This window comes from Centroberyx affinis, unplaced genomic scaffold (genome assembly GCF_046629955.1).
Source record: "Centroberyx affinis isolate AG114_WGS23_722 - 3 ecotype Tasmania unplaced genomic scaffold, CSIRO-AGI_Caff_v1 ptg002349l_1, whole genome shotgun sequence".
Taxonomy (NCBI): Eukaryota; Metazoa; Chordata; class Actinopteri; order Beryciformes; family Berycidae; genus Centroberyx; species Centroberyx affinis.
In genome coordinates this window covers 270001-293794 of record NW_027280612.1, presented here as the reverse complement: position 1 = coordinate 293794, position 23794 = coordinate 270001, and the positions used below count along the sequence as shown (strand labels likewise).

At 43.3% G+C, this 23794-nt stretch overlaps 1 protein-coding gene across 2 annotated transcripts in view; it reads left to right on the top strand.

The window, feature by feature from the left end:
* Positions 1–353: 353 nt before the first annotated feature.
* rap1gap2a (RAP1 GTPase activating protein 2a) overlaps positions 354–23794 on the top strand; it is a 73700-nt gene continuing 50259 nt past the window's right edge. For both annotated transcript variants that reach the window (XM_071533265.1, XM_071533266.1), the window contains exons 1-2: positions 354–744; positions 4764–4799. In XM_071533265.1, the coding sequence (XP_071389366.1) occupies positions 701–744; positions 4764–4799 (80 nt within the window). In that variant the 5' untranslated portion in view covers positions 354–700. The remainder of the gene's footprint in view (positions 745–4763; positions 4800–23794) is intronic.

Below are 23794 nucleotides of genomic sequence, written 5' to 3'. Positions count from 1 at the left end.
TCCTGTTATTGGTTATTGGGCAGGTCACAGATGCTGTGGCCATGGTCATGGTGATAAAGATGATTCTAAAACCAAATGCTAGCTCTTCTGCAGAATGTGTGTGTGTGTGTGTGTGTGCGTGTGTGCGTGTGTGTGTGTATATGTGTGTGAAACAAACATACATTGTCAGATGGGGGATTGTGGCCCCTCCCCACCTTGCTCCTCCCCCTGCTGAAGCATGTGTATGTGTGTGTGTGTGTGTGTGTGTGTGTGTGTGTGTGTGACTGGGTGTACCTGTATGTGTCAGCGTGTGTCTCTGTGTGTGGGTGCAATAGCGTGTGAAAGCCAAAGAGCGAGCAGCGTTTCTGGAAAGTAGTTGACTGGTCAAGTGCCAAAGTGGAGACAGCAGCTCTGGGGAGGCAGCTGGGAGAGAAGTAGCAAAAAAGGCGAGTGGGGGGAAAAAAGAAAGAAAAAAGGAGAGTGAGCAAGAATAGACAAGCATCTCCCCACACACAGAGAGAGAGAGAGAGAGAGAGAGAGAGACTATAGAGAGAGACTGCAGAGACAGAGAGCAAGTGTATACATCTCCCTAAAGAGTCAGAGAGAGAGAGAGAGACAGACAGAGGGGGAGAAAGAGAGAGAGACTGACAGCAAGCATATACATCTTCCCAAAGGAGAGAGGCAGAGAGCGAGAGGCTGCTGAGAAGTTCAGTCTGTCAAAATGCAGAGGAGGAGGAGAAGCGTGTCATTTGGTGGATTCGGATGGTATGTTGCTTTCTCACTGGATGCTGATGTGTGTGTTTGTGTGTGTGTGTGTGTGTGTGTGTCTGTTTGTCTATGTGTGCACATGTTTTGTGCCCATTATGGCTGTTTGTATAGTATGCTATGTAGTATATGCGTATGCTCACATGTGCATGTACTTGTATTAGTATGGGTGTGTGCGGTGCAAAAGTAAACTATTTTCCTGAGAAGGAAGGATGGGTGGAGGGCTCAGACTGCGCCTCTGCGTGTCACACCTCTAACACCCTGACCTCTGTTTGACAACCTACTGTGTGTGTGTGTGTGTGTGTTTGTGTGTGTGTGTGTGTGTGTGTGTGGCTTGGTCTCACTCTGTGCTGTCTCCAGGCTGGGAGGGATCACTGAGAATCAACAGGCTGCTTTGTCTGTCCCCGCTGTCTGTGCTCCTGCTCTGTGTGTTATTGTTGTTGCTGCTGTGCGTGTTATGGGACACACACTCCGGACACGGCTCCCAGCAGTCGTGTTCTCCTGCTCTGTTTGCCAAGAAGTGCTCCCATGATGCAGCGCTAAAGAAGCTGCCAGAAAGCCCATTTTCAGCTGAATGCGCTGACACACTCAGAGTGTTTTGCGCCGGCTCCCCCGCTGGCCGTCATTCTGACACTGAAGCAGTGCTTCAGAGCACTTAACCTTCCCAGCTGGGCTCAGGCTGTGCATCCATGCCAGACAGGGTTGGAACCAGTTGAAACAGACATGGTTGGGGAGCAACGGATTACATGTAACAAGATTAACTGGTAACTGTTATGTAGCGCAGCGATTAAAAAAACACACAGTAATCAAATGCTTTTGAGAAAAAATAGGGGATTACTTGTCAGATTGACTTGTCAGGCTCAGTGACAAGTTTAAAAGACATTGAGATTGTGAGAATTATCTTGCACAATTTAAAATAGAGGTTTGTTTGGGGGGTGATGATAATAATACTCTACCAATTACAGTATGCATATTGGAATAAGCGGTCCCTTTAACTTCACATTCTTTACATTTTGGAGGCAAACTAACACATTACATTAGTGAGATGGACAGCTCATTAGTGAGATGGACAGCTCCAATGGATTGCATAACTGTCTACAATTTCCAACAGGCAATTAGCAATCTCACATATTACATTTTTTCAGCATCCTCCCGGCCCTGGGAATAGAGCAGACAGCCAGACAGGCAGACACAGACAGAAGAGGAGCATGTGAAGGGCATCTCCCTTCTCAACACTATCAAATGTCAACCTTTCTTGAATTTTGAGTTTAGAGAAAGTAATAAAAAAACAACAACTATACACCATAAGACATCTAAAACCTTAAAGTTGTATGTTTTTAAAATGTCAGTCATTGGATAGGCATATATGACTTCTCATCTGAAGGCTGCAGGTATCAGCTCACCCATCCTCTTTGTTAAATGTGAACCAATTTCTCCCTTTGGATCATTACACAGACAGAGACACATATAATACAGATGCATAGACGGATAGTTTAGATGCAGGAGAGTTGCTTTAGCACCTGCTTGAAGTTGCAGCAGTCGATTCAGATGATGATGTAGTAGCAAATGTAGAGCTGGTTGTGAGGGGGCAGGTCATTTGTTTAAATATATATAAATCAATTAATTAGCCAGGCCATCTGGTATGCTTTCTGGATGAGAGAAAATGTCCTTTCCTATGAAGGAAAGACTATAGTGAGTCTGTTGTGGAAGTACTGAATGCAGACAATACAAACACACAGAGTACAAACACATGTACGCACACTTACTCACTGTCACTTTGTTCTAATGTAGTGAGGGTGGTGTTGTTTAGTCGCGCTTTGTTTGTAAAATTTGTTAAAAAGTGGGATGTCATCAGATCACACACACACACACACACACACACACACACACACACACACACACACACACACACACACACACACACACACACACACACACACACACACACAGACAGTCGTACTTATGTCACTTTTGGGGTATTTACATAGACTTACATTCATTTCCTGGAGACTTAACCTAACCCTAACCTTAACCACTGACCCAAAAATCAGCTTTTTAACAATTAGGGACACGGCTTAAGTCTGGTTTGTGTCCCTGAAAGTGACTTAAATCATACCTACACACACACACACACACACACACACACACACAGTCAGACAGAAAACATTGCCTTGATCTACAAGGTGTGGGTTGAAGAAAGCTTCCTTACATATGAGGTTTGATTTGTTTGATGATTCAGCCCTAATGTGGGTGGTGTATTTTCTCCACTGCTTGGAAGATAAGCCTTCTGAGAGTGCAGACTTACAGCTCCAGAAAAATATCAAAGACGCTCACTCATGGTACAGGACTAGAGACCATTGAGGCAGGAAGGCATCACTGATAGCATGGCAAATGAACTGTGAAGTAGCCATAGGGAGCCACTGTGTTTGATATATTTTTTTATTATTTTATTTTACTGAAGTTCTTGCGATTGCGGTTCATCATTCATCAAGTGGCCAAGCCTATAAAAGCAATCTGCATCTTGCTAAAGCATCTTACTTTGAAGCCTCTGCATACAGGTGACGATGTGGAAGTGTGCATCTCTTTTGCATAAATTAGTTTCTTTTGCATAAACTATTACACAAGGTGTTTCTCACTATAACCCCAGTATTCTGACATTTGCATATCTAGCTTGTAGCATCTGTCAAGAATAACACTATAGAACCACAGTTTTCCCTGCTCTGTGTCTCTTATAGCCTCTGGGGAGGTTGGTGTAATGGATGTTGTTGTTAAAATCATTCAAAAACCCTGGAAAACATTCAAATTATATTTAAAACTTCAAGGTTGGATGGCAAGGAAGCTGGCTTAGTGAGAATAGTGGGCATTGTGTGGGTGTGTGTGTGTGCGTGTGTGTGTGTATGTGTGTGTCTGTGCGTGACTGTGCATAAGTGCGTGTGAGTGAGAAAGATCAGGCTTCATTCTGCACGGTTCAGTCGCCAAATTAACGGGATTAAAGACTTAATGCCACAACATCTCCCTAAGCATTTCAGAAAGAGGAAAAACACAAAACACTCACAGACGCATATGCATACACATTTTCAAATGAGGTAAAAATACATTTAACTTGAACGCATTTGTACATTTTCCATTAACAAAAGCTCAAGAGTATATATCTCTGCACAGAGAGCTTCAAAAAGTGCAACAGATCATTAAGACATTTGTTATGAGGGCTCAAACTGCAACACAAACCCCTGCTATGGTGTTAAACAACATGGTAAAATAACCTGGTTAAATTAAAATGAAAAGTGAATTTATCATAGGTAATGTTCTGACAGTGGGGTGTTTTTAGTTTGTACAGTATGTAGTGAGGCGTGCATAACGCCCTTATAAACATGAGTTGACACCCGTCATAACTGGTCTGAGCAGCTTGTGGCAGAGAATGAGAGGTGACCTTGTTACATCAAGTCACCTGCCATAGAACATGCTCTCTGCTATTAACTTCACAGCAGCGCTGATCTGTACTGTATGTTTCAGACTACTTTGTCTACTTTGTATGAATCATAGCAGCGTTGCAGCACGTTCCCTGGTTCACTTGGAAAAAATAACCTATTTTTCCAAGTGTGACCCGTTTGGCTAGTTTGCATCAAAGAGAGAACACATAAGGAAGAGAACTGACCATTAGAAATGTTGATAGTTCTGTCTGTAGTCCAGAAGTGCATGTCTGCATATGTCAGAATCCATGTTATGTATACACATCAATGAAGATTTTCCCCATCCACTTAATGCTGAACGCTAATTTGACAGGAGAACCAGTAAACCAGAAGAAGTCAGAAATCTCACCCCTTGCCATCTTGATTTGCATGCTTTCCGGTGTTCTTGTTCTAATCCTAATGACTCTAAATCAAGAGCGTTTAAAAAGAATCACTTTAATCGCTGCATGTCAGCAGTTTGTGTCAGAGACGTGATCAATAATCTCTTTTCTTACTGTGTTTTTTTTCCCCTTTCTTTCTCTCTCCTTTTCTATCTCCCTCCTTCTACAGGATTGACAAGTCCAGTTTGGCTGCGCTGAGAGCCCGGTAAGTTGTTCTTCCCGTCTTGGTTAGGGGCTGTGGCTCCTTGCTGCTAAATTTCCCAAATGTATCTTTACATCAAATTAATATATATATACATATATATATATATATATATATATATATATATATATATGTATGTATATGTATGTATTATGTATGTGTGTGTGTATATATATATATATATATGTATATATATATATATGGAGAAATTCCAGGGAAGCATTGCTGTGCAGCATCTCTCAAATGGAGATTAAAGACCAGCTTTTGCAGCATTAACTTTGAACGATATTCGGCCTCAACCCTATTCTTTTTTTTTCCGTCATACCGATTGATTTTGACCAAAATCTCAATGATTACTTCACTAGCGCTACTAACGTCTTGTTTGCCTTGGTGCACTGCTCTCCAGTACAGTCCTACAGGGCCGATGCACACTCCAAAAATCAACCCCCAAAGCAGCCAAAGCCTTCTTCAATGAAAATTATCTAAAGTCATACCTTTCTTGTACAGTTTTTATTCTACCTTGGTACTTCCTTATTTACTCTACCTGACATGTCCAAAATAAATCATGAAAGTTGTCAGGTCATGGCTGAAAATAAAATATACACATATCTCATTAGCAACATGTGTAGACAGTCTTTGGGTGTTTGTGGGGTTGATTTCTGGAGTGTGCATTGACCCTATAGGACTTTATTTATATATACACCTTATACACAAGGTTATATAAGCAATTTGTCCCTAACTGCTGCAGGACAATTTAAGGTACATTATGTTGCTTTCAGATTAGACCACCTCTATTTTTCTCCTCCAGACATAGCCACAGTACACTGTTACAATGTATAAATATTTAATAGAGCCCCAGGATCTGTAACTGCAGTGCCCCTTATCGCTCTGCTACCGGCGTTGTTTATGTTTTGATTCATTGGATTGGAGCCATTTTTCATTCTCACTTTGATTGTCTGCACTCATTTCTCTAAGAGGTTATAGAAATGCTGACAGACCTGGATTTTGAGTTTTGACTGGGTTATTAAATTTGAAAAAAGCCTATATTTCATGTGCAAGTCAAATTATTCAGGGACCATTTGGGATATTCATGACATCTGTTCAGTCAAATCACTTCTGGATTGGAGCTCTAAGCAAATGTACACAATGTTGCACAGGTGTGTACCTGGCCCATGCAATGTCCTATGAGGCTGATTCAAGGATGCCAAACGTGAGGAGCCTTTCTTTGTTGAAACAAACCGTCCCTGCTAATGGAGGTTGCCATAGTGATGAGAGGTGAAGGGCTTGTGTGTGTGTGAGCACTATAAGTATCTATCCATTCTATTCAAGGACTTACATGCAGATAACCAAAGCAACAGTCTACTCTCTAATCCGGCACCAGAACACACTCCTTTTCTCTGCCCTCTGTCTGTATCAGTCCATCAGTCGCTGAGTAGTCTCACATTCAACTCCCCTCACCTCATATCACAAACCTTTTCATCTTCTCCTATTCGTGTTTCCACAGATCAAAACAGACCTGCATTTTGAGGGTATTAGATAATGAAATGTATATGGGTACTGAAAGTTGTAATACTATGTATATCTATATCTATATCTATATCTATATCTATATCTATATCTATATCTATATCTATTCAATGCACAAGTCAAACTCTTCAATAATCTATATGGATATTTACAGGGTATATTTATTGGGTCTTCAAAGGCCATTATAATAAGCCACTAAAAAAAGGCATAGTTTGTGGTCCTGTAGGCTTTGCTTCTGTCTGATATGACTAAGCTGTTATATAGCTTCAGCAGGTGAAACCATTTCAGGATGACCTGAATTATGAAAAATAGGACTCAGGGTCCTTGTGGTCTGTCATTTCAGGATGACGTGCAAACAGATGTACACACACACAAACACTTGCATTCAGGCTACACACAGAGTTTTTCATTCATACACACACACACACACACACACACACACACACACACCTAGTCCACTGTCTCTCTCTCTCCCTGCCTGTTGTCCCTGGCCAGGTGTCATTAGACTGTCTGCTCTGGAGTGGTTCTGAATATGAATGAGTGAGTCGTGACTCCTGGTTGAGCTGCCGCTCTGCCCAGACACTGACTAGCGCTTGCCTGCTGGGCTCTGTGTGTGTGTGTGTGTGTGTGTGTGTGTGTGCGTGTGTGTGTGCGTGTGTGTGTGTGTGTGCTTTCGATCCAGGAAGTTAGATGTAAGAAAGCAGTGCTGAGCCAGGCTCCCTAGAGCTTTGAGAGAGAGAAAAAGAGAGAAAGTGTGTGTGTGTGTGTGTGTGTGTGTGTGTGTGAGAGAGAGAGAGAGAGAGAGAGAGAGCCTTTGGCCTTTTTCTGCCACTGACCAGATCCCACTCTGCAGCGTCTGCACCTTATATGGATCATTCCCTTTGTGATGGATAGGCTTTAACCCAAACTTATGATGGCTCACAATTTGAATCAAATGCATGAAAGAAAGAATCATACTAAATCCTACTAAAGGAGGGACGAGGAATAAGGGTGGTGGGATAGAATACAGGAAGAGCACCAAGAGAGAGAGTTTTTTTTTTTTTTTCCCTTCAGGCGAGGTCACCCAGTCTGAGTTAGTTAAATAGAAAAGGGCAGAGGCTCCAGGGCAGTCTGGATGGATAGATGTATGGATGGATGAGATGGATGGAGTAGAGGAATAGGAGAAAAGGGGAGCAAACATTTCACCTCCCTCTGTTACTTTCTTCCTCTACACCTAATTTTGTTTACCTATTTTTTACTGTCTTGATGCAGATGTTTTGTTCTTTTATCCCTTACACTCCTTATAAATTGACAGTATCTTATGTTAGTAATATGACTTTAAGCTTGTTTTGGCTGATACAAGCCGGTCTCCATAAGAGCTAAATGTCTACAATACAAAATGTAAAAGGTGGAATGCATAGGAAAATAAAGCGACTGGGGAGGAGGAGAGAAAAGTGAGGAGGAAGGACGACATAAAAAAAGCAGATGGATGGCTCACTTCAAAGTGTCTGGCTGCAGGGCAGCAGGTGTAGGTTGTTTTGTTGTTGTTGTTGTCCTCGTCTCTCTCTTCTGCCCTGCCTGCCCTCTGCTCACAAAACTCTTTTCATCCCACCCTCTCTCTCTCTCTTGTTCTCCAACTTTCCAGCCTCTTCCTCTCTGTCTTCTCTGTCATTAATCCCTGTGTTTCTATTCCTCTCCCTCTCCTCTGCCCATGGCTACTACAAAGTGGTCTCTCTGCATTCACCTTGCTCACAACACACAACACCTCATTAATGACTGCATAATCAGAGCTGTGTGTCTGTGTAAGTGTGCAGGCTTGTGTGTGCACACACACGTGCATCTGTTTGTGTGCTTTGTCTTGAAGTGGCAGTGGGGGTGAATGAATATTATAAGAGGACGAATAGAGAGAATAGAGGAGAGAGAGGACTGAATATAGACATACACAAACACACACACACACACACACACACACACAGAAAGGTTGCACCTCAGAAGCTCCTTAATACTGTGCAAAGATGCCTCGCAAACTGTGGTGAGTAGTTGCTGTCTCCCATGTCTATTCTTACTTTGTCTGCATGCTTGCCTTTGCATGATTTACTTTACAATCTTTAATAGAGTTTGACACAGAGGTATGTTTTTTTTTTGTCTTGTATCAGTGCTTTATAGATTACTTCCAAAATGAGCTGTCGACCATTTGAAAAAAACAAATTATGCCTACCATCATGAAATGATTGCTGTCATGAAAGTGGCTTACCAAATTATGAGTCATCTTAAGAACTTAACTTTACTTAACTTAGCATTTTTGAGGACTGAATCTTCAAAATATTGATTAATTTGAGGTTTTCCTAGCATTATCCAAACATATATTTATTGATATATGAATATATACATATGTTTTGGAACCCATTATAAATTGCACAGCAAAACATGTTATCGACATATCATAAGTCTGATTGATGAAATTCAAAAAGTAGATCCCTTGCATTTACTTCATGCCACAGCTTGCCACAGTTTCATATGTCATTTGTTTGAGTAGAAACACTCTTCTCTCAGCATATATATTGCAATCTCCATCCTAGCTACTAAATTGTTATCCCATACTGTGGCTGAGTACAGTAGAGTAGAGTACAGGGGCAAAGAGTTGACTAGAAGGGATTAGAGTAGATTAGAATAAAGTAGAGCAAAATAAAGTGTCTGTGTGTGCTGAGGTGAAGGGTCCATGACCTCATGCTGCTCCCAGCCTGCAGGTGCTGGTTCAGGATGTACGATGCTGCCGCTCATAAAGCTCCTCTGTCAACACTGTTCATCACAGCCTCTGATCCATATGAACTTCTGATCATTTCTCTCTTCTGCACAAGGATACCAATGAATGAGAGAGAATTAGAGATTTGATGGCTCAATGGCTTGAATGGCATCAATCTGAATGATTTATCAGTCTATTTCTATGAGGAACGATATCCCACAAGATATCTGTCCAGTTCCCAGTTTATTTTAAGAGCCAGGTTCCAGCGTGTCACAGTGTCCTCATGTGTTGTATCGGTTACATAGGAAGGCTTTAGGTAGATTTACATATTGTGTATATCTATACACGTGAATTGGAAAAGAGGTGATACAAGTTCATTCATGGATTCTTTTCTCTGTGGGGCGTCCGTCTGTTTAACTGTCTGCCTGCCTGTTTCTCTCAGTCCAGGTGCTGCTCTCAGTCTCCTCTCTTATGTGTGTGTGTGTGTTGGTGTGCGTACATATGTGCGTGTGCATGACTGTAGCCAGCTGCTGCCAATTAGACATTGACGCCTGTCAGACATTATTTCCGTCCCCCTCAACCCCCTTCTGTTCCCTTCATCTCTTCTCTTCCCCTCTGTCATTCTCTGTTCAGTTCAAGCAATACAGCTGCTTACATCCGAGAGCGTCATCTGCAGTGACACAGTGTGTTCACGCAGCGCTGGCCGGGGGCTTTGCTCTTTATGATGTGGATTATGTGGATTATTTGCTAATGTACCCTTCAATTTACCAATTCACCGCTATACTTTTAGTCATAAGATCTTTCTCAACCTCTAGAGAACAATGCGTCAATACTATGAAACGGCCTATTTGTCTGGATTCTCCTATACATCCATTCTGAAGACAAAGGATACATTATTTATCGGCAAAGAAAATAGAACATGTCCACCAGAAATGGATTCTTGCGGGGAGTGACAGAGCGAGATGTGTGACAGGGAGAGGCTGAGAGTGAACAACGGCAGAGAAATAGGGCAAAATATGAAAAATATAGAGGCCCTTTTTGAAGAAAAAAAAAAGGCATCTACTCCTACAGTTCCCTAGCCTACTTTTTGAGCCAGGTGTAAATGTTATCTGTCTACTAGCATCATGGAAAAGAGCAAATGGGCTGCTGCTATTTCTGGAAGCCTGGCATTTACTCTATCTCCCGGTGCCTTCTATATTGCAGGGAATGATGGTGAGCTGTGAGCACCAAACAAACACGGGGCTAAATGTCTGCTGCTATTATATTTACTTTAGGTGATGGCTTATTAAAGCTCGAGGGTGTGCTCTTATAGTGAGGGTGGAATAAACAATGACTAGTCACACGTAGGCTGTATGCAGCCATAATGAGCCGGCAGCTTTATTGTGTTTTACTCATTCCAAGCAATCGTTACAGTCTGTTATCTAACCTTATGTGCACCAGCGCAGAGAAAGGCAAGGCGAGGCTTACCAGTGGATGACAGAAATGCAATCAGCTTTTATCTAACACCCAGTGGCCCAATAAGATACTAAGCTGGGGGTTAATGTGGGAGCCAGGGTTCATGTGATGTTTATACAGCGTCTGAAACTGAGTCATCCCCGTTCCACAAGTGTCACTTCATTTTTCTATTCTGGGAAGCGTTGTGGCCTTAACCCTTGTCTTTGTCTCTGTATGTGCTTCTGCGTTTGGGTGGTTACATATACATGAGTGTGTGCAGACGTGAGAAACAGGTAGAGAAACCGAGGTCAGAGACAGTTGTGGAGATGAGCGGTGTGATGTGGGAAGTGGGGGAGCCACACCCAGCCTCGTGAGCCAAGGTCAGGATGTTGTACTTCCTCTCCTCTCACGCCTCAAGCACTACCAGACTTGACGACTGGATGCAAAACAGCACGTGTAATAGATTGCACTTGTTGATGAAGAAATATTACTATCGGTGTCCATTTTTAAATAGTCAAATTTGAGATTACAGTTGAACTATATTGTCCTTACTTTAAGTGTTCTTTAAGGTGATCCTCCCCGGATGTACTGCTTGCATTGTTTCTCATATTGTGCAAAGCTCTATGAATTACAGTGCATGTGTACCCAGCCAAGTACAGTAGAGAACAGCTCAAATCACTCACCTCAGTTTGATTTTGAATCCGCACTGAGTGTAAAGAAAGGAGAGGAAATCTTCATCCAAGTGAGTCAGTCTGTCCAATCAAAATGTGCCAACAAGAGACCACCAGAAGAGTGTTTTTGTGAAATCATTCCATGTGTGAGACAGCTGAGCAGAGATATGGAGGGAAAGCAGTTCACACGTTTCCACCTGTTTCTGCAGTGAACCACAAGAGGGAGCCGACTCCCTGTGTTTTTCACAAGCTGCCTCTGGGAGGAAATCGTGTCAGTGCACTGCAATGAAAGCAGCTGAAGTGAATTCAATTGGTCACTAGAGGGAGCTGCTTTCCTGTTTCTCCTCTATGCTCGCTGATTCTGTGTCCATCTCTCTGCCACCTGTTACATCTCTACCTGTTGCAGCATGGGGAACAGCTCTACGGGACTGCTTGTGATTTCAGCGTGTTTTCTCACAGCATGTGGACAATTTTGCCAGTGGAGTGCCAAACTCCGGTGAGGCTCGGGTGTGGTCTTTATTGTGAAACTACTTTACACTCCAGTTTCCCTTTCTGCTACTTAAACAACCGGAGAACAAGTGCTAGTTGATCCGACTAAACATTCTCCAGTGTCTATGAGAAGCGAATGTTTAATTGTAGAGGCATGTTTTTTTGATTCTGCGTGCCTCTTCATCTCTTAAATGAATTCTGTTCCACATGAGCGGGGTGAAAAACATCCACAGGTCTGCAGAGAATGCGTATTCCAACTTAGTGTTTGTGCCTCACTACCAGTCTGCGGTAATATCAGATGGTGTCTATAGGCTACTGCTGCAAGACAATAGTGTATTGTGGTTTTTTTTCAGCCTTACTGTATGAGTCAGCCTATAGGGAGCCGAGGCTGTTGCCATGGCAGCGTGAACCGATGATGATCACCAAAGGGATGGTCCAGTATGGTCCATTACCATGGTGATAGGGCCTGGTTGTCTAGCCTCGCGACCACACTGCCTCGCCACTTCATCAAAACACAACCGGCGGTGAGATAATCTGACCCTGAAGCTGACGCCTATAGCGACCATACTGCATGATTCCCCACAAGACTCGCTCCATAGGGTGGCCATGGATCTATGGGAGAGTGTGTGTGTGTGTTTGTGCGTGAACATGATAGGATATGGTACATCATGCCCAGGAACAGCAGAGTACAGTACAACATAGATGAGGACATGCGCATGATTGGTTACATGACATCTCCAATACTGTCTGTGTGTGCGTGTTAGGGAGTTTAGCTGTGTATTGACCCAGAGGACGGGACTGTCTGTAGGGAGGTTGCATTTCATTCATGACTTCTCCATGCTTTTATTAAAAGACACTGAGGAGGTGCTCAGAGGTTTATGGGCCAGGAGGTTCAGCTCAAAACCAGGATAAACTTTGATTTCGGTGTTATTTGATTTGATGCAACAGAGGGGCTGCATTGAGAATATTGCATTGAGGGAAAAGAATTAAAAAAATAGTTTTCACTCGACCCGCTGTTATCACTTCAACTAACAAGAAATCAAATGGGGTGTCTGGCAAAAAGACTGCTTTCTTAGATCGTGGTTACAATGTGTGTGGCAGGAAAAAGAGAAGCCAGAACCTAGACAGAACATCCTCTCTGTCTTCCTCCTCTCTCTCTCTCTCTTTCTCTCTCTCTGTCTCTCTCTCTCTCTCTCTCATAAATACATATTACCGCTAGTATCACTGTGTGTGTGTTCTGCTTGTTAAGCGAGACCTAAAGCCCCCCAGACAACCAGCTGCCTCTTAGCTTCTGACAAATATTTACTTCTTGCCTTCTCCCTGATGCTGCACACACACACACACACACACACACACACACACACACACTGTGGCTGATAAGCGCACCATCTGGCCTTTGTGTTGGCCGTTAAGGGCTCATAAAATAGACCCTCACCTATTTAGAGGTAGAGGGTTCCCTGAGCGGCATGCTATGGAGATCGGGTAAACAGCTCACACACACACACACACACACACACACACACACACACACACACACACACACGCATGCACACCCACATGCACATCCATATCCACAGGGAAAGTAGGAGGTGAGAGGATTCGGAGATGTGTGTACCTGTTCTTGTTGCTTGAATTTTTTTCACCTCTGCCGCCTTCACTGACTTTCTTTGTGGATGAAAATATACAGAGATTGATCCTGCAAACCTGCAACTGATCCCACAATACCACATTTCAGCATAAACACACACCAGATCTCACAGCACTGCGTGTGTTCAGTGTTGGGCTTGTTACTCAAAAAACGAATATATTGCTCATTAAATGAAAATAATATTATTGCTTTACTTATTACTGCCTTGAAGCCATAATTTGTTACGCTACTAAAGCATGCATGACTCATTATATTACTTTTCCATGACAATCAGTTACCTCTCTGTGAATGATGAGGGAAACTAAACAGCATTGATCTCCAATGTTGTTGTCATCTTTCTGCTCCACAAGAACAGAGCAGAGAGAATACTTCCACTAAGAGAGAGTCAACTTTTCTGCCATTTCTCATCTAAACTAACTGAGCAGACGACGGATTAATTATGAGGAAAACGAGCCAGAGAGTTGGAGGAGGGATAACGTTTTTAGATTCAAATTCAAACGCAATCTGATATTTAGAGGGCGGTTGATAACAAAAGGAACGCATTTTATTACAGTTGCCGATAAATTGCGGGATATTAATATGTCCTCACTGGGGAAAGTAATAACATTACTGTATCGCGTTACCACCCGGCACTGTCTGTGTTCTCATCAGACTGTTTTTGAATGCTATACCAGATCCTTGTTACGGAACAAGAGCCTGACATCTTGGTTTGTTGTGTGCGTCTCTTCTTTGTCTCGTTAATCTCTGTTGTGTCTCTGTGAGTGTTTGCCTAAACGAACTAAGCCTGGCAGCGTTGCCGTTGGAAACCGAGGAAGAGGATGTTGTGAGTTATGCTCCGCTACGGCTACTGCTGCTATTGCTGCTGCTGCCGCTGTTTTGGACACAAAACACTTGACATAAGCTAGCGGCAAATTACACCTTAGCGTCTGAAAAAAAGGGGGGGGGGGGGGGAAGTGGGGGAAAAGGGGGTGAAGGAGAGAGGGAAAGGAAAGGCAGGGAAAGAGGTTATGCTATAGGGAGTGAGAGATGGGGAGAAAGATGGACAGAAGGAAAGGAAGAGAGAAGAGGAGGAGAAACGTGGAGCCGAAGAATCAGCGTGCGAGAGGGAGAGACGGAGGAGACAAGAGAGAGAGAGAGAGAGCGGGAGATTGAGGGATCAAGGGCGAGAGAGGTGGGGGAGAGGAGAGCGAGGAGACGATAATAGAGCCACGGAGTCAGATCCCTCGCTGCGATTGAACACGCGGGAAGGAGAAAGTCGGTCCTTTTCTTCCGTCCTGGCGCTGCTGCCCGGCCCGTCCGCCACCCACAGGAGAGCAGCTCTTTACATATGAAAAGAGAGGAGAGAGAGTACGAGACGGGAGAGAAAGAAGGAGAAGAAGAAGGGGGTGGTGAGAGGGACCGATAAAGGGAGAAAGAGAAATGGAGACGGATTCTCCTGGGAAAAAATGAGCTGAGGGGGAAGAGAACGACAGCGGAGGAAAAAGGACAAAGAGGGCGAGAGAGGGGAGTGGGAGGTTATGAAAGAAAATCTTTCTTTTTCCCTTGCGCTCATGGAGTTTGACCTCTGTGGGCCACAGTGTGTTTGTGTGGATGAGAGAGAGAGAGAGAGAGAGAGAGCGAGAGAGTAAGTCATGTGTTTGTGTGCGTGTGTGTGTGTGTGTGTGTCCGTGCTCTCTCTGTGACCCTGTTCGGTCAGTCTCCAACATACACAGACCCTATGGAGGCTATAGACAGAAGTTAAAGAGCTGTGGTCACTCGTTTTCTTGTCCATCCTCTGCTTCAGTAGCTCTTTTGAACTAAAAACAACTTCTCACCTCTAAAGATCTGTAGAAAAAGACACTCTCAGTACCTGTGGTTTTGTCTTTCTCTTCCCCTGTGTCTGTCTCTTTGTCTCTGTCTGTCTGACCTCTCCTTTCTCATTCACACACACCGCACACAAGGGCTGTGCGCTCTTATCATCTGTCATAAATGACTCGTGAAAAATCTGTATTAAAGCTGCAGTTGGCGCCTGCTCAGCTCTGTGCTTCATATACAGGCGCACACATACTGTATACGTACACTGACAACACACACACACACACTCTCTCTCTCTCTCTCTCTCTCTCTATGCCTCCGTCCTGTACGTCAGAGACAGGGAACAAGGCCTTGTCTCGCTCCGGCAGAGCTAAACTCAAACCCAATTTGCTTTCAAAGGAATAATTCATCTCCATATGAGCAACCTGCAGATATGGCCTGGGCTTGTCCTTGCCTGCTGGGTCCGCACACTGTTGGCTAGCAGCTAAGTGCCCTATGATTCATTGAATGCATCGAATGGTAATGGCCTGTGCTGATACATCGTGGCAATTTACACCTGGCCCATCAAATTGCATGCAACAACAAATGGATATCTAAAATGAGACATCTACCATTTTACAAAACTGACGAAATGATTCATAGCACAGAATTAAAACAAATTATGATACTTTAAAGGATAGTGCTGTTCAAACTGTAAAAATATTCAAAAGAGATTTTTGTTACCATATTACTACTATAGTCTATAGCATTTGTGCAGTGTTAATCCACCATAGGTGCAGAATTGGAGACTTCTATGATAGTAAGCACTTCATTGGATGTTGATGTTGACTGTAAATGTGAGTTGGTGTTAACCCCCCTCCTCTTTTTTGTTAATTAAAATTCTTCATTCCCTTCTTCTTCATGCACCCTCTATTTGTTATTCCTAAGGTGTATGTGTGTGTCTGTGTGTGTGTGTGTGTGTGAGAGAGAGAGAGAGAGAGAGAGAGAGAGAGACTGAGGGTTAACCAGCTGTCAGCCCGCATCCCAGTCAGACGGGCAAACAGAGAAAGCAGGAAATTGATTTACCTCTCTGATGTAATGCCTGACATTTTGGCCCCGGAGGAAAGAAAAAATAAAACAAAGGGAGAAAGAAAAGGGAGAAACACTGACTCATAAAGCAGAAAAGATCTCAACAGGGGGGGAAAAAGGGCGTGATTGAAAGCATGAGGTGTGTCTCTGCACACGTGTGCACCTGCATTGTTTGTATTGCATCTACAAAAAGTCAATTTTCCAGGAGCGTTTGGAGAATATTGGCCCATTTGTCCCGTTACACCCGTGTGTTTCGACATGTATCAAATACCCCGAGCGAGTGTGAGAATAATTGTCTGATGACATTTGTGTTGTGGTGACATGGCGGCGCTGAGCAGAGGGGCTGCAGCCACCGATAGTCTGCTGGCTGATTAACAAAGAGCTGCCGCAGATTTGACACCGCAATCAGCGCTCACAAAGGAACAGATATATCTCCTATTCATCATCACAGCTTCACGCTCGTCTCCTCCCTGACTCTGACTCCCTCGCTCGCTCCCTCGTTCTCGCTCTCTCTCTTCCTTGCTCCCACTCTGTTGTTTGCCATCTCTCACTTGCTCACTTCCCCCTCTCTCTTCTGCTCTCTCTCTCTTTCTCTCTCTCTCTCTCGCTCACTCGTTCCCCCTCCTGTTTACTTTATGTCCCTCATTTCCTCGCTCCCTCTCCGGCTTCCTCGCTCATCCCCTCGTCCTCGCCTTTCTTCTGTCTTGCTCTTTCCAGGATTTGTTTTGATTTGATTTTCTTTGTCTTTATGTTCTGTACTGATTTTCTGATTTTCAAGCGCCTGCTAGACAATTCAGAGACACAAATATTTACCAAAGGACTTGATGAGTTGAAAGCACCTCCTCCTTAACAGCAATTTGAAATTTCGGCATTAAAACTTTTCATAGAAGCCAAAACAAAAGTCTCTGTAGGTGAGGTGGAGGCTCTTTTGCTCCCTTCCCTATCTGCAGTCATGTGGTAACACAAGCTGTAATCCATCCAGCTGGCATCTGGTGTTGACAGTTTCTGAATCTTCTGAAAAAGACGTCCTCTTCCTCCTCCCAACCTCTCCTCCCCCCATCTCCCCAGTCTCAGATCTTTATATGACTGGACAGGTGTAAGCTTATGTTTCTCTACACAGCTGTTACCTATCCGGTTATGTCAAATCAGTGATATTCCAAGAGGGGATGGATGGCCTCATTATGAGGGTCAGGGTTAAGGGTCAATTGAGGAATTTTTTTCTCTAAATTCCTAAATGGAAAAACTTGTGCCATGTCTTTAATGTGGTGATGCATACGTAACATATTGAGGCAATATAGATAGGCAGGATGGCTAACATGTGTGACAACCACTTTTTCATCATGTTATTGTACTTTAAAGTTCACCATGTTATACACACTGATTTTGTTCCATTTCCAAAACCTCCAGCTTTATTCAATACAATATTTCCCATGTTTCACTGCCGTTCCGTCATAACCTACATATACGATCAATAAGGAATTAATTGAGAATGAATGTCAAGATCTGAACCCAAGATTTGAAGCTTTATATCCTGTATGCTGCGATAATTAAAGTGAAAGGCCTTTACCCCGGTCCTGCAGCATCCGGCCTAGTGTGTGTGTGTGTGTGTGTGTGTGTGTGTGTGTGTGTGTGTGCTGTCGGTCTAGGGTTGTCCGAGTCACAGCCTGTCTGGAGACCAGACAGCAATAGGTCCTGCTGATGGATGGTCCATCAGGCACCACTTTGGACGCTCTGGGGGCAAGAGAGCAAGTCCTAATAGCTGTCTGGGCTGTGTGTGTGTGTGTGTGTGTGTGTGTGTGTGTGTGTGTGTAGCCCTTGAGGATGACCTGTTCTCTTCTGTACCTCCGTTCTGCTCTGAATCTCGCAGGACCGCTCACCAGCCCTGCCGGCACTTTGTCACGCATGTACGCACGCACTAACTCACACGCACACACACACACACACACACACACCTCCCTCAGACACTTTTATCACTACTTCCGCTTTAGTTTATCGCCCTTATTTCCCACAGCTGGGGCCCAAGGGAAGTAAACTGCTGTTTGTGTGTATGTGTGTGTGTGTGTGTGTGTGTGTGTGTGTTTGTGTGCATGTTTCTGTGTTTAGTGCTGATATCAGTCAAGGCCATCAGAGCCCCAGGTGAACGCAGCCCTCTGCTCTCCATCACCCCTGAAATCATTGCAACTGACTGCCATTAAAAGACTTCAGCAGCCCCCGGGAAACTTGAATACTACATGAGATCTTTTCTTTATCCTTACTGTAATGCCCATGATAAATACTGTTCATATACTGTCCTGCCCAGTTGATGTCTACACTGATTTGTGGATGTATTTTCACAACTTTTGGGCCCTATACTTCACTCATATCTAGTGAGAAAGATTTCTGCCCTCTAGCCATTCCCACTACAGATGTAAGAAATTCAGTTAGAAGAAAAGTAAGAAACTGAGGTGAAGCTGAATTGCCACAGTTATGCTATTAGCAGACAATCCATTCGATTCAGGTTCTGCAATATTTATGTCATAAATGTCACAAATAACACTATTGCCAATTAATATGACAATAGTGATTCAACCTATACCCTGATCATGAAAGTTTTTACATTTGCTGTTCTAAACAATTGGTGTCTTTCCCAGGAAAAATCCTCTGGCAAACGGGAAGTAATGTGTTTCATGTTTCCAGCAGTACCAACAGTTTCAAATAAATATAATTAATAGGAGAAGAACCGGCAGACAAAGAAAAGAGCGCCACCTACAGAAACTCAAAGTGCATCAACAGAAAATCCCAGCTCCGCCCACATGGTTTGATTGACAGCTGATCTCTGGGAAGTGCAAAAACACTACAGCAATGAGCGCTTAGCAGCAAAGATGCAAAATAAGCAAACAGGGATCTTGCAGATTAAGTCAAGTTTATTTGTACAGGCTTTAATCACAGTGACAGTAATCACAAAGGGCTTCACAACACCCACATTATAAAAAAAATAATAAGGACTACCACTTTAATGTAGCTTAGTTCAGTTGTTGCTTGGTTTAGCTGTGTAAACCATTTTGGCTTAAGTTTGACTGGACCAATGCAGGTCAGCTTAGCACTGGCTCAGTTCAGTGTGGATTCAGCAATCAGCCATACACATACAGCATTGATTTCTCTTTGGGCTCAGCAGTGTGAAAGTACAACAGCTAACAACAGCTGAGATTTTGTGAGCTCTTACTCTAGCGTCCACCTAATCCCTCTATTTAAAGTCAGGCCTCTGTGTGTGTGTGTGTGCGTGTGTGTGCGCATGTGTGTCATTCATTAGTCTGTCATGCCCCGAACTTTCTGCCCCTCCTCTCCTTCTCTCTCCCTCTCCTCTCCTCCTTCTCCATCTGTCGCCTCTTGAAAAACACATGGTGTCTTGTTTGGCCGACTCAGCAAAGCCCCTGGCTCTGTGGGCTACATGTAACCCCCCCCCCCCCCCCCCCAAACCCCACGCCACCCCTCCATCTCTCTCTCTCTCATTCTGTAGGAATTTTGGAATAGGTGAGAGAATCAACCAGACAGATGCGTTATGGGGAAATGGGCATGATTTGTGTTACGAGTGAGACAGGCAGATGGACACAGAGCAGCAGAAATGAAATGGAGACATGATCATCTCCCAGTGATGGTAATGAGAGTCCATGGAGGTGAGGTGTTAGCAGGTTCGGCCCTGTGTGCCCTGACACTCTGCCAGAGTATTAGCACCGTTCAGAGAGACAGGGAGAAACGAGACGAGAGACAGAGAGAGAGAGAGAGAGAGAGAGGGGAGGAGGAGGAGATGCAGACAGCAAAGGAGACAGAAGGCTGATGAGATGAGCAAACAGGAATGAATACTGTTAATTATGGGGAGAGAGAAGAAGAGAGACACTAGCACAGAGAGAAAGAGAGAGAGAGAGAGAGAGAGAGAGAGAGAGAGAGATGGCACCAGGTCGTCATGAATACCGTGTCTTAGTGCCAGCCTATTAGCACGCTGAGTTTCCATATTATACATATTCTATATTCACACGGCACAGGGAACAGGCAGCAGACACCATCTACACCTCTAGGATTACCACTGTTTTGTAAAAAAAAAAAAAAAGGACTATATAAATGACATTTGTTTTAGAAATCCCACTGTTACTGAATGCAACACTGCATTCAGTGAAACAGGAATCGCTTGTACATTTCAAGTGTTGTTCTCTTTTTCAGGGATTAGAAGATGCAGGGAATGTTCCATTTGTTTGAGTTTGTTTTGTGTTCTTTCAGCTCTGCTTCACTGCATGTGAGGCAGAACAGGATCTAGTAGCCACCGCTTCATTAATGCAGGCTTGATGTAAGATGACCAGCATGGCTACCAGTGCCGTTAATAATGCAGGAATGATGCATGATGGGAGACTTCTACCATGGCCACCACTGTAGTAGTAATGCAGGGGAAGAAATGATGGGGATTTCCATCATGAATACCACTCATCATTATTCAGTATTTGACTTTATGATACAGAGTGCACTTTCATTTTAATGCATTTGGAAAATGGTACTTTGACACATTTCTTTCCACCCATAATAAGTTTATCTAGAATTTATATGGTTTTCTAAATCACTCATGCATTTATACATGAACACTACTGGAGCGCATGCTGCTTCATGTAATGTTAGGGTTTACATTACCAGGGATGAGTTGACATAGGCCATGTGACTAAGGTGTTATTACTAATACTGTAACATGCTGTATTTTAAACACACACACACACACACACATACACACTCAGACGCACATATGGACACATGCTGACACATTCACGTGCGCACACACACACACACACGCACACGCCACATGTCACAGTTTGTGACATGATAATTTCAGTATTTGTAGTAATGTGGGGTTGAGTGACATTTTGATATGCTCATTGTGCAGTTAGTGCTCATAGTGTCACATGTGCTTTAAGTTGGTCTTAATGCACATATGACACTATGGTGTCCAAGCAACAGTGCATACAGTGGTTCATTTCTTGAACCCTCCTCTAGAAATGTCTGTCTCTGTGTGTGTGTGTGTGCGTGTGCGTGTGTGTGTGTGTGTGTGTGTGTGCCCACATCTTGGGGCTCTCCAAAGTGCTGTCATTGTCCGCTTGACTTGAGAGAAATACTGCCTCATTAGCCAGACTCCTAGAAAGAGGCAAGGGATGAGAGAGAAGAGGGTAAGCTGTAGTAGGTGGTGACTAGAGTGGAGAAAGGTCTAAGATTACCTGGAAGAAATATGATGACCCCAGTGCAAATATACTGTCTACCTGCATGACAAAATGCCTTTTCTAATTGGCAGAGTCACGGAGAGTTCCTAAAAGAAATCCAATATCCATGATTAATTTATGGTACAGCTCATAAGTTATGTTCTGTATGGTGCAGACTTCAGGATGCTGGTATACAGTATATTCCACATATTGTCATGGAAATGAGTCCCTCGCTTGCTTATATTTGCGTGCTGCTATTTGCGAGCATGTGCAGAAAGAGGCGAGATAAAGAAAGTGATCGGAATGAGTGTTTACATGACGAAATTTTATCCATCGACCGGATTATGAAAGGGTTAAACCACCCCTCTCAAACGGAATGAAATTTCATTCGGATCGGCCAGTTTATTCTGACTGAAGCGTTTATATGAGCCATTTTTATTCTGATTGGGCTACTATTCTGATTAAAAGGCTCCATGTAAGTGTTGACCATTTTCTGTCTCTTATGTTTTCAGTCATGCATAAATACTTTTGTTAACATCGCATTTGTATTACTTTATATATAATATGTTATCCGTGGTGATAACAGAGAGCTCTCAGAATACTGGAGCTGCTGTGCAATAGATTACAATTGAACATTGCCATTTGCTGCAATTTATTGGTCTGTTTTTATTTAATTTGACCATAGTAAAAAGTTGAAATAGTGTATCCCATGTCAATAAGATGCTAAAATCAATTATAGTTGTGATTAAACAGCCATGAAACAATTACTTGGTGAAATTTAAAGCTTTCCAGAGTGTCAGGCAGTCTTTCAAATGCCCATTTTTTCAAAAATATCATGTTTTCTTTCATTAAGAACCTTGAAATTTGAATAAAAATGCACTGACCCTGGGTATTAACGTCATCATTGGCAATATCGTTATGAAACGTATCATAATATACAATATTGATATCTGCCTTCACCACTGTTATCTATTATGTGCCCTCTATTAGAAATCATTCCAAACTGTCAATCATCCATAAAGGTAGGTATTAATGTGATACTGAGGCTCACTGGTGCAGATCTGGGTCAAACAGTAATAATTCTTAGCGTTTGTTTTACCCTGCATGAAGTATCAGATGGGTGGGGTTTACACACATGACAAATCATGTGTGTACAATTTGTCAAACAGAAAAGTATACTAAATTGACTTTTATTTACTTACTGTACCTATGATTGTCTAAACCTTCTGGCACTCATTGTATTGTCCCATGTGGCAAACGCCGCCCATCAGGTCGTCCAAGCAAGTAAAAACAAATGCTTGGAAAATCTAATGGACACATTTCTGTTCTGTGTCCCCATTTGTCCCCATTTAAACAGGTTTATCATCTCTAGCTGCTGCTCCCTCTAGTTGTATACACTGCTCAACATTGAGCTGTAGCATGAATCCTCTTCCTACATCACCTAATATGATATAGGCTACTGTATGTGGCTATATGCTTGTCTGTGTGTCTGTGTGTGGGTGCAGCTATGTGGTGTGTACATTACTTATATAAGAGCAATTTCACTGCCTCAGTAAAGCGTCAGAGTAATAACTCACTTCTCTCACCTTCCCTCAGAGCAGCACACAGCATGCGGCAATAAAGTTAGCTTAAAGTGATAATCTGCAACCTTTTCACAGAAATAAATGTCTATTTTGCTCCTCTACCCTGCCTCTTCTTTGTACACCATTTCTATGCACGTTCACTTACTACAGTGTATGTCATGGCATTCCACACTAGCACTTGGCTAATTTTAGCTGAATGAGCTAGCTGGAACTACAAGAGGTCACCGCTGACATGACTGCACTCACACTCACACTCACACACACACACACACACACACACACACACACACACACACACACACACACACACTCACACTTAGAGCAGGCGATTACACCAAGAGAGATATGAGTGAGACAGAAAGAGGAACTGTGTTTTATTGTATAAATGACTGTGTCAAGTGATTTGTAGAGGTCTTCGGGTTTGCGCGTGTGTGTGTGTGTGTGTGTGTGTGTGTGCGTGTGTGTGAGTGCGTGCATGTGTGTGTACACACATATATGGGTTCATGACATGCTTTAATTCTTTGGAATGATGGGCCTGGATTCCAATATATGATTGTAACTGTGTACCCATTTTGTGTGTCTGTACCCAACTTTGTGTGTGTGTGTGTGTGTGTGTCTGTAGGTGTGTGTGTGTGTGTGTGTGTCAAGGCCTTTCTGGCCTGTGGCCACATGTTTGCCCTGTGTGTCTCAGAGGTATTTTAGACCAGTCAGTTTGGCTTGGCAGGGGCCTGAGTAGACCAATGACCACAGTCACCTTGTCACTTTGTGTGTGTGTGTGTGTCTATGTGTGTGTGAGTGTGTGTGTGTGTGGTTTTAGACTGAGTGACAGAGTATCTGTCCCAGAGAAGCCAT